This window comes from Hydra vulgaris, chromosome 10 (genome assembly GCF_038396675.1).
Source record: "Hydra vulgaris chromosome 10, alternate assembly HydraT2T_AEP".
NCBI lineage: Eukaryota > Metazoa > Cnidaria > Hydrozoa > Anthoathecata > Hydridae > Hydra > Hydra vulgaris.
The window spans coordinates 20,220,445-20,233,307 of record NC_088929.1 but is presented as its reverse complement, the minus strand read 5'-3'; the positions used below and the strand labels follow the sequence as shown (position 1 = coordinate 20,233,307).

The 12,863-nt window shown below is 28.2% G+C and overlaps 1 protein-coding gene across 1 annotated transcript in view; it reads left to right on the top strand.

The window, feature by feature from the left end:
* Positions 1 to 12,863, top strand: part of LOC100196971 (replication protein A 70 kDa DNA-binding subunit) — an 81,913-nt gene that overhangs the window by 43,514 nt on the left and 25,536 nt on the right. The window contains exons 15-16 of the mRNA XM_065807454.1: positions 9,518 to 9,589; positions 9,675 to 9,829. Coding sequence (XP_065663526.1) covers positions 9,518 to 9,589; positions 9,675 to 9,829 — 227 coding nt within the window. The remainder of the gene's footprint in view (positions 1 to 9,517; positions 9,590 to 9,674; positions 9,830 to 12,863) is intronic.

Below are 12,863 nucleotides of genomic sequence, written 5' to 3'. Positions count from 1 at the left end.
AACACATGCTCTTTACAAATTGTAACCAACTCCCTTTTCCTTTTAACCAATAAAGTACCACAGTACTATTGACCCAGTTATATACCTTGCAAATGTTATACTTTATTAATGTATTCCTAATGTATTCCTATGATTCATCAACTTACTTAAGGTATGAGCTGCTAGCAACTCCAGTCTCGGAATACTGATATCTTTTGATGCAATTTGTGCTTTTGCTACAAGTAAGTTGCTAGTTTTTGAATTTTGGTAACTTATAACAGTGTATATACATGCACACACGGCTAATTTACATGCATATAATGGAAAAAGTATTTTTCCAGTGAATAATACAGGTGCACAAAATCCCAACATGCTAAAAGCACTGTTGATGGTGGCCAGTATTTTTTTGTTGTTGTTATAACTACTTTATTTCCTTTATTGATACAAGAAGTAATATCAATGGATAGTTTGATCTGCTTCTTTATTCAAAGTATTTTTGTTGATTTGCACTCACTGCCACTGCCATCTAATTTGTTCATGTTATTATGCCATTTGTGCAGCTTGAACCCTGTTTCCTTCAAGATTTGCGTTGATTCATTTTTAAATCTGATAAGCTCTTCTACTGTCTCTCCATTTTCTTGCAGATCATCAACATAAGTATCTTCTTCAAAGGCCAACACTGATTTTGGATAGATATCCTTATATTTTGATATATGTTTTTTAATGGTAGCACCAAGAACGTATGGACTTGAACTGGAGCCACAAATTACCCTTGTAAACTGTAACTCCAATAACTCCATTTTCTTTAAGTCTTTATACCAAATTGGTTGATGTGCGTTTTGATCCCTTTCGTGAATTCGAATTTTGGAGAAATGCTTTCTTTATGTCAGCTAATAGGCAGAGTTTGTTCATCTGATTTCACATAAGAATATCAACTATTAGTGGCTGCAGTAATGGTCCCACTTCTAGGCAATTGTTTAATGAACAATCATAAACAACCCTCATTATTGTTGACTCAGCATTTTTTATGATTACCGCTTGATGAGGAATGTAGTGAATGATCTCTCCTGTAGGTATTTAAGGTACTACTTCCGATTGATAATCTTTCTTCATTGATCTGTTTCATCATTTTGTCATTATACTTTTCTTGTTTATTAAGTTTTTCCAAATGTCTTGTAGTTTTTAACTGTTTAATAGCCAGGTTTCTGTTGTCTGGCAATTTGGCAATGTCCTTTTTCCATGGCATCCTAGTTTCATAATATCCTTTGTAGGTTTGAAGCAGTTTTTCGCTAAAATCTTGGTGTAACATTGATTCACTGTTTGTATCTCATAATCCAAATTCTTCTAGACTGCATATTGCTCGAACTCCTCACAACTAGTGTTTAATAAGAAAAAAGACTTTTCAATAACTGAATTCAATTGTAACTTCTCCCAGCTAGAGTCCATCCCAACATTGTTAATTCTGCTCCTGGATCTTTATCTAGGTTTTTTCCAATAATAAATGATTATGTAGTTTTTATTAATTTGTGAACAGGCTGCAATTCATTGCTTCCTTCATTATCACTGAATTTCAATTTCCTTAATTTTGCAAATTTCATTTTTCTTCTTGGACCATCAAGTTGGGTAAAAAGGTTTCTTTTTCTGCGTAGATGCATTCAATCTTGATACAAAATTCCAGTACCGTTAGTGATTCTAGTGTAATGTTATATTTCTACATGTTTGTTCACTATTCCATATAGCTGTTCAATGCTTTTACATTCCTTCCGTGTAGGTTTTAACTATAGTTTTGTTAACAAGTTTGTACCTTTATATGAACTATCTAGCATCTGTATCCTGCATTATTCTCACTTTTTTACCATTTACTTTTGCAATCACTGTCAATAGTTGTACTTGCGTTAAACATTGTTATTATGGTTTCTTTTTGTTTTCAACTTTACCTTCCATTGTTGCATTGATTGCTGTGTAGTTTCGTTTTCTTTTCTAAAAGTTTTATGCATTGTAGTTTGTCCCATAATTTGTTTTTCAAACTCATTTTTTGATGACTTTGTTTTTATTTATAGTGTCCAATTTATCCAAACATTATGTTTTTAATCTCAATTCCCGCTTTAACTTTTATTACAGGTTTACAGGTTACAAGAGCCATTCCTTCAATGTTTTTGTCCTTGTCAAATATTTTCTTGGTCAGCTTATCTTTCACCATTTCAAATCTTGTTAATTTTACCCGTTTATTGTTATTTTATTATCATCTGACTATAAATATTATTTACAAATATCAACCATAATATATACAATTCGTAACCACAACATATATTGTAATACTATCCATAAATAAAGTGGTGTAATTTCCCAATCCTATCAAAAGACCACATTATAAGTTCATTAAATTTAATATTCAAAGATAACTGCTAATTGTTATCTTTGAATATTAAATTTAATGAACTTATAATGATGTATGTATGTATGTATGTATGTATGTATGTATGTATGTATGTATTTTAGGATGTATGTATGTATGCATAATGTAAACATTATGCTTTTATTTTTTGCCTTATCTCGTTAAACAAACATATTGAGCTCTGATATCATTCTTTGAGCACTCTTATTGATATATATATATATATATATATATATATATATATATATATATATATATATATATATATATATATATATATATATATATATATATATATCACACACACACACACACACACACACACACACACACACACACACACACACACACACACACACACACACACACACACACACACACACACACATATTTTGAGTGAAAAAGAAAAACTTTTGTATGAAACTTAAAGTTTCATGCTTTTCGGCAATCATCAGCCATATTATTCATAAATAAAAAATAAAACCATTTAAAAAGTACAAATTTAGTGTTGCAACAGCATCTGACATCAAATCCAATATTTAATAATCACCGAAATCAAATTAAGATAGTAAAAAATTTTCCTGAGCCTACATGCAGAAACCAGTTTACTTTTTTTGCATTACCAAAATTGGGACCATCAATCCCAATTTTGGTAATGCTGCTTGATTTAGAAATTCCTCTTTCTTCAGATACCAAGGAAGCAAACTCAGACAGACTTATGCAATGCACAATGTTGGTTGTGGAGATGTCTTTTTTTGAAGCATTATAAATAGTTGATGTAGTGAAGGAGGATTTCAACTTTTTTCCAACACAGTCAAACTCATCTGTGAAGTTTGATTCCACCAACATTGCTCCAAATGACTTTTTGGAAGCTGATGCATGTCCTCTGATTTTGTTGTCTGAAAGACCAGTGTTGATTTGAACCTTGACCATGTTGGTTGTTAAGAGCATGGTTTTTTTTCCTGCCAAAAGCATTGAGGAGCATTGGTCTTCTAACTGTGCTCTAATCAGCCTTTTAATTTACTTTAGACAAGGTAAATTTTTGCTCAATGACAGATGCAGTTTGTCATTCTCCCACATTAGTCAGTCTGCACCAACTTTTCAAATTGTCAAATTTTGAACCTTTAGTGCACTGGTGAGAAAAACTCCTTTTGAAGTGTTGTGAACCAAAGAGAGAGCACAGCTTTTCTTGTGCCTGGGAACTGTGCCTGTAAACTGCTGCTTCAGATCAGTGAAGTCAATCTTTTGTTTGAGTAGGTCATTGATTCTCTCCTTCATGAAATCTGTAACTTGTCTGTCACATTTTTTAATGTACAGAAGCAGACAGTCTTCATGAGTTTTTAGAAAGTTAGGCATTTTCCTTGTAATAGAGCACAAAAACTATTCAATACATTGCATTTGGTTCGACTAACAAGACTTTTTAACCTACAAATACTTAAACATATTCTAGTTGTTTGATTTAGATTTAATTTAGTCTTCTAATAAGAATCATCACAACTTACTTCTAGTTTAAAATGATTAAGTAGGTAAAACCTTCCTTCTTCCAAAATGGTTATCAAGTATTTTTATCAATTTACCCACAATAAGTATTGCACTAAAATTTTAGTGTATTAAGCTTTTTGTTATTTTAAAAATTAATTGATTTTGCAAAAGTTGCGCCAAAAAGTCATTCAAAGTAATTTTAAGTAATGGTGAATTTTAAATGGGTTACCATTTTGTTAAACTTCATCATCAGGAACACCAAGGTAAGCAAGCTTAAAACTCTGCTTTGTTTGTTGTGAAAATCTTGCTTCCCCAAAGCAGGGAACTATTTAAATTTTAGGAACTATTTGATTTGAGAAACTTTAAAATTATTTTAGGTATATACCAAAAATACCTATTTAAAAGAAATTTCAATACAGTAAAAATTTATTTGAATCAGAAATGAAAACTTGGTTACTCTTATTTTTGTATTCTTATGACTTTATTAAGCTCAAAATACAGTTATAGGCACAAAAATTATTAAAGGCTGAAAGAATTGAGAAAAATCACTTCAAAAATAGTAAAAACAGTTCCTCTAGTTGCCTTACTTTGAAGTCTCATAAATCAGTCTCATAAAAAAATAATTGATCCATTCCTTTTTCTACTAAAAACCCTTTAAATACTCTATGTTCTTTTACAGTTTTAAAAGTTGTGATCATTTGATGGAAACAGACAGTGCTAAAAACAGCGTATTTTGCCTTCTAATTGGTATGTTTAAGCTGCAAATAGGAATAAAACATAAGCAAAAACCCTAAAATTGGTTCTTTCTTAACAAGAACATGGAGTCTATTAAGAATCACATTTATATCATTATATGAAACATTGATACCCATCATTTTATTCAACCAGCATATGTTGAAAATGTTGCAGAGACCATCTACATTAAACTTAATTTTCTCTCTCAGGTGGTGTAACCAGATTTTAATTTTTACACCAAATAAACCATGATTGTCTCTAGATTACTGGACATGTTGTCATTTTTTTGGTCCTCAATTTGAGGGTTAGGGATAAAATTAGCTAACTGTGGTAGCTTGTTGTTAATATCTGATAAAATATGTTTACTTATTCTATCAACTTTATTCTTAGCTGGGTTAATCAGGTGAGCAGTTAGGTTATTTAAAAAAATTTGGTTTATGGTCTTTTAGTGTAATGAAACAATTGGAAGTACTGCTTATATAGATAATCTATTTTGAAGACTAGTGATGTTAAAAACATCACTAGTCTTAAAAATAGTTTTTCCTTATTTATTAATGTGATCTTTCATTATAGGGTTGGTTTTTTTATAATTATTTTTTATAATTATTTTTTATAATTATATATATATATTTATTATAGGGTTGGCTTTTTTATAATTATATTTATTATAGGGTTGGTTTTTTATAATTATATTTATTATAGGGTTGGTTTTTTTTATAACTAGGTTTAGTAGCGTTCAACAGCAACTTATTGTATTCGTCTTTTGATTATTTATATAAATTTGTTGTTTTATCTTCATAAGTGAAAGTATGCGATAGTTAAATACCATAAGAATTAAAAGTAATTATTATTACTATTATTAGTAGTATAATTTGTACCAATAGACTGGTTATTTATGAAGGAAAAAATTTATTGATATATGTTGTATACTGTTGAAAATACATAATATTTGTAATATTTTAAATATATTAGAATTTTAATATATTAAAATTACCATTCTTACAACCCATCTACAAAAAAGTGTAACTTTGGTATTTATTAAGTAGTTATTTATTATGATTTTCGATAGTGAATCACTACTGAACAAAATAAGTGAATTAGTTTCCAAATGTAGATATAGGTATAGCAAAATTTTTTTATTATCTTAATCGCTTCTGGTGATTAGCAAATATTGGATCACATGATTTGATGTCAGATGCTTTTATTTTAACAGTTTTTATTTTTGAATAATATGGCTGATGATTGCCAAAAGGCATGAAACTTCAAGTTCCATACAAAAGTTGTATTTTTTTATTTAAATTATTTTAATATAATTTATTATATTTTGTAACAAAAATATTGATCACTCTGAAACAGTTTTTGTAAATAGATTGAAAAAAAAAAAAAGAAAAGAAAAGAAATATATATATATAATAATTTAATAAACGTAACAAAAATAGTTGAAAATATATATATATATAAATATATTTTATATATTATATATTTTATATATATATACATATATATATAAATATATACAACCCTCAGAATTATGGTTGGCCTAACTGCCGACCTTAAAATGTTTGAGGTCATTAAAAAATTACTCACCTCGTTTCTAGGTTTTATGGTAACCCCTTTGTGTCAAATTTTTTTTGCCGACCTCTAACAGTTTGAGGTCAGCAATTTATTGCTGACCTCATTTTTCCTAACTCCGAGGGTTATATATGTGTGTATATATATATACACACACACACACACACACACACACACACACACACACACACACACACACACACACACACACACACACACACACACACAGTGTGTTGAATAAATATAGTCAGTTGATTTTTAATATGATTTCTTTTATGTTTTTTTAAAATTTAAAGCATTAAATTTTAAAGCATAAAATTTTAAGCATTAAATTTTAAAGCATAAAATTTAAAAACAAAAAAGTTAATAATTTAAATGGTTTTAAATGTTATTAACAGTGGTTTTATAAACAATAAGAAAAAAAGTTTTTCAAAAAAAAAATTTAAGATTATTTTTTTATGAGAAATATATACAACTGTTAAAAAAAAGAAACAAAAAAAAAAGAGCGAAAATATAGAGTCAGGGTGCATTTTAGTATTTTGTATGCATACCACAAACTCTCACACATGCACGAACACGTCTAGGCATAGATTCAACTAGTCGGTGCATAATTCTCTTGGAAATTCTTTCCAAAGCTTTTCTAACGCCTGCTGTAATTGCGTAACACTGGCTATGCTCTCTTTGACTAATCTCTTGTCTATCCAAGCCCAAATGTTCTTGATGGAATTGAGATCTGGAGAACGAGCTGGCCAAGGCATGACCATAATGTTTTTCCGATCAAGCCACTCTTTAACTGAGATGGCAGTGTGAACTGTAGCGCAATCATCCTGAAAAATCCATTGTTGTCTTCTGTAAAAAGCTCTGGCTGTTGGCAAAAGTTTACTTTCGAGGATCTCTTTGTAGTGGTACTGGTTCATTCTGCCATTATAAATGTTGTATGAACCTGTTTCTTTATGGGAGAAGCATCCCTATATTCCAACTAATCCTCCTCCGCCTTGTATCATTAGTACACAAGAACGCTCTTTGAACTTTTTACCAGCCAGCCTCTTGATGATTAATCTTGACTTGCAATTTATCACCTCAAAATCAAATTTGTTGCTGAAAATGACTTTGGCCCAGTCTTACTCAAGACTGGTTAAACCTAATAAGTTCCAATTATATACCATTCAATAGAGGATCAATTAATTAATAAATTTAATATGCTTTTAATCCTATTAATTAGTTGGTTATAAAGATTATTTTGAAAAAAACAAAAATTTCACACAAATGAAATAATGACTCCATATTTATGCAACCCACTGTATGTATATGTATGTGTGTGTATGCATATATATATATATATATATATATATATATATATATATATATATATATATATATATATATATATATATATATATATATACATATATATATTTATATATATTTATATATATTTATATATAAAGAGTTTTATATCCAACAGTATACAACACAGCGTGGAGAATAAGGAATCGAAGGTGAGCGGTCAATTCGACCGGCCAACTCAAGGAATTGACGGTCAATTGTTTTTTTATGGGCACTCAAAATTTTAATTTTTTTTCTTTGTTTAAATTTTAGTAATGTTTCTTCCTGACTAAACTTGATAAATACAAAAATAAGTTAATGCTTGAAGGGTAACAAATTCGTATTATTTTAATAATAACAATTTTAAATAAAACCAATGTTTTTAAAAATACAAACAGGCAAATATTACAAATATTTTGTAACTAAAGTTACTTAAGAACTTTTTTTAACATGTTTTAACATTTCACTTTTTTTTATTAATTTACTTTTAATTAAAGCGTTTGTTATTAGACATAAGGATATATGATATATTTAATTTGAGTTTATTTAGACATCATAAATTATGTTAAGTTGGCACATGCTAAGCATAAAATGACTCACACATGGATTTTACAACAAAATAATGATCCAAAGCATTGTACCAGATCTGTTAAGATCTGTTAAAATCAAAGTTCTTGTATGGCCTTCACTGAACCCATCTCAATCCTATTGAGCATCTTTGGGACTACATTGACCGGCAGTTAGTTGGTGGAAAAACATCCAACCAAGACCATTTATTTGCATTGATTAAAGAATGTTGGTATAATATTTCTCAGGATGTTCTCATTAAATTAGTAGATTCAATGAGTTGTCGCTGTGATGTAGTTTTAAAGGCAAATAGATATGCCACCAAATACTAAGTGTTTTATTAAAAAAAAAATTTTAGCTTATTTATGGAAGATTGTGAAAAGTTATGCAGTAAAAACTGAAAAAAATGTTGATGTTTCTAAACTTTTAGATGCTACTGTGTATATATATATATATATATATATATATATATATATATATATATATATATATATATATATATATATATATATATATATATATATACACACACACACACACGCACATATAAATATATACATATATATATATATATAAACAGGGTTGCAAGAAACCTTTTTTTTTTTTTTTTTTTAAAAAAAGCAACAAAAAACAATGGGTTTTTTGGTTTAAACTCCTTTTTTTGAAAAAAAACCATATTTAGTCTTTAGTTCATGTTTAGTCTAACTTTTCCAATTAAAAAATAGCATTTGTCATTTTGCTTGAGTAAATTATATTTTCTATTATTATTACTGCTATAATTCATCAATCAATACATATAATACATAACTGTAAATAAAAACAAACTTTGCCGCTATTTCTACTCCTATCTTGTTTCTTAACTTGGAATGAACAAGCCCAAAAGTCGAAAAAAATTCTCAAACTCTCTATCTGGAAAGGTCATTGCAACTTCATTTTCAGAAAGATTAGATACAAAATATCTAGGATCTAGTGTGTTTGCAAAGATATGAGCATCACTGATAGTCTGAAGATATCTAGTTCCCTCTTTTCTTTTTTTTTTTTTTTCAGTTAATAAAAATGATAATATGTTTATCAGCTTTTTAAAAGTTTCAACAGTGTCACATATTTTTGTTTGATCTCTTTGCAACTTATCTAGAGCAACTCCAATTAGTTTTAAGATTTTCAACAAAAAATTAGTTTGGTTTAAATTAATATTTTTTCGATTTGTTTAAACCATGGTTTAACCTATCAACCCTGTATATAAATATATATGAATATATATATATATATATATATATATATATATATATATATATATATATATATATATATATATATATATATAACTATTTTTGTTATTTTTATTTAATTATTATATATTATATATAGAAATTTTTTTATTAGATATTTTTTTGAAAGAATTTATATTTTTTTCCAAATTAAGTTTAAATTTAAATATTGTTTTCAAAAAATGATTCATAGGTTTGGAAGCGAGATATAACAATTGTTGATCAATCAGGTTCGGCTGTACAAGCTACAATATGGGGTAGTGAGGTAATACTACAAAGATTTTATTAATATATTCTCCATTTATTTAATTTATACTTTTATATTATTTACTTTTAAATTATTGCTGTAGGCTGAAAAGTTTGAAGAGTACACAGATAAGAATCCTGTTGTTGCAATCAAAGGTGCTAAAGTATCTGATTTTGGAGGTCGATCACTGTCAATCTTAAATTCAAGTATTTTTCATATTAATCCTGATATACCTGAAGCTTTTGAGTTGAGAGGATGGTTAGTTTTTTTTTTTTTTTTAAATATTTTTAGTTGATAAAATTTTCAACCAAAATATTTTTTTTCTTTGAATCCATAATTTTGTAATCTTATTTTTGCATTTTATTATTACATTTTACATAATTACTTAAATTTATTAAATATTACTACAGTTTTATTTAGGGTTGTTTCTAGCACTATTTCATTAATTTTAGCAGTAAGTCTCCCATAAAACTAATGCGTAAAAATATAATGCTGTATCGGTGTAGTGGTAGAGCACTCACCTCATAAGTGAGAAGTTCTGGGTTTGATCCTTGCCACATCCCTGGTAGTACCACGCTAAACTTGTTTCTCTGTACAGCAGCCTTCTTCGTCAAAACTGTTTTGGAGTTATAGAGTTGAGAGAAGGTTGTAACTACAATTAAAGTAGCTTTCTTAATTATAGTGGCCTTTATGGTCGTGGGGAGGTGAAATAACAAAACAAAAAAAACTACGCAATTTCTGCTAAAGTAACCAATTACTGCTAGAGTAGTGGGGGGAAAAAAAATCTAATGTATTGTGGATTAATATAGTTTTTTTCTATAGTTTTTTTAATGCAACTCAAAATTCTTTTTGTTATAATGGTAATAGCATACTGCGTAAGTTTAATAAACATCGTTTCAAAAAAGACTTTATAACTAAGCAGTCAATAAAATAATTGTGCTAAATGTTCTAAGAGGTTTAGACTAATGTATACTTAGAGTAATAATAATAATACTCAGAGTAATAATAATAATACTCAGAGTAATTCAACATTAAATCTATTTGTAATCCTTTTATGAGTGAAATCAAATTATATTATTTGCAAAAAATAACAGCAACGATAATGGAGTTTTAGACTTTCTATTCATTAAACAAAAATATTTTTTATATTATTGCTAATTAATAATATACTTAAATAAAATTAAAAGCTTTTATTTAAACTTTTATTAACTAAAAAATTAACCAAAGCAAAAATTTAAAAGGAATTTTTAAAATGTAGTTTAATTAAGTTTTTATTATTTTTATGTATTAAAAAAGAAAAAATTTGTAGCATTTAAACTGCAGCTGCATTAACAGTGTATAAGTCATTCATTTTGACAGCTTATGATTATATACAATGATTTACTAAAGATAGGAATAAAAATTTAAACAAAAATTAGTTTTTTAGTGCTAAGTTTTTTTTTTAATGCTAAATATTTGTGCTTTAAGCTGTTTTCACTCTTCATCTCCTTTTTGACGATGTTGTTAAATCAAGTATCTATAAATTGTTTTGGTACTGCGACTTTTTAAGTTCTTTGCGATTCATGTTAATTTGTGTTGTACTTTTTGTGTGGAAAGTTGACATGTTGCTTGACATTTACAATTGAAAAGATGCTAATCTAAACGGACAATTTATTTTGTTATTCCCCTTAATGCATTTGCTTTTGTTGCTTTGTGTTTCTTTCATTTCAGTGAAGTATCAAAGTTTACACTAAGATCATGCTCATTTCTGGAATTGTTAATTTCTGACCCATTTTCTGCATAATTGAATATTATGTTGTTCTCACAATATTGCATAACCACACATTTACTTTTGTTCAGTTTGATTAACCATTTATGCTCTTTGATTTAATTTGGTGTCCTTGATTGAATTTACTAATGATAGAATTTTTGTGTCATCTGCATATATTTTCACAGTGTTTTTGCTTTTTTTTATTGGTATGTCATATATGTATGCCATTGCACTAAATGCTATGGCATACATATATATCAACATCTAGCATTATAACAACTACAGGTATGTTTTTGATGTGTCTGTGATAATAATGCATGTCTTTACAAGATTTGTTGTACATGATTTCTCTAATAATAACCATGTTGGCATTTTATGATCCAATTATGATTATCAAAAAGTTTTTACATTTTATTTCTTATAACTTCTTTGAATATTTTGGTGATACTGATGTGATTGTTACTGGTCTGTAGTCTGATATGTTTAACTTATACTCTTTTGAGAATTTGATTCATATTTGCTGCGCGTCATAAAGACAAGGTACTAGTGTTGTAATATAATTTTTTACACATTAGCATAAGTGGTAATGCTACAAGGCTCGAATTAAATGATTGTAAATTAAGATGACTGGAAATGCTTCTGGTCTTTCAATTTAAAGTTTTTCAAAAACCGTCAACAGTTATTCAATAAAAATGTGTATAATAATCTTGAATTATGATATAAAATCTCACCATAAAACCATATTAGTACTATTATTGTTATTCTTTACTGTTATTATTAAAATTTATGATTTAAACATTAATATTTTTATTCATTTGATAAATCCTGTCATAGTCTTACAAAATTGTTCTCTAGAACTCTCTTCAATTTTCTCTAAATTATTTATGCTTGACTGAGTTTTGTCTCTCTGCCTGCTTGAAAATGGCATCTGTGGTTTCAATTTTCAAAAACTCCAAAAAACATTCTAACCCTCCAATTATCGTCCCATCAGTCTTCTCTCTGTTATTAGCAAGGTCTTTGAGTCTTTGTTCAACAAGCTTCTCACATCTGATCTTGAATCAAATAACTTACTGTCACACAATACGGTTTTCAATCCTGTTGCTCTACAGCTGACTTACTAACTGCTGTGATTGAAAGATTTAATTGTGCATTAGATAAAGGCAGAGAGGCTAGGGTTATTGCTCTTGACATATTTAAAGCTCTCAACAAAGTTTAGCATGCTGGTTTTCTCCATATACTTGCATCATATAGTGTATCTGGAAAAGTTTTTGAGATTATCAAATCTTTTCTTTCTAATCGCTTTATTAAAGTCATCTTCGAAGGCTAGCACTCTTCTTCATTTCCAGTAATTTCTGGGGTATCTCAAGGTTCTATCCTTGGTTCTGTTTTGTTTCTTACCTACTTTAATGACAACCTTACATCTAAAGTAGCTCTTTTTGCTGATGACTCAATTTTATACTCCTGTCTTTACAAAAAGTTTCCTCATTTCGATTGCTTAAAACAGGTAGCTGATCTTGAATCTGATCTCACTTCTGTAACAGA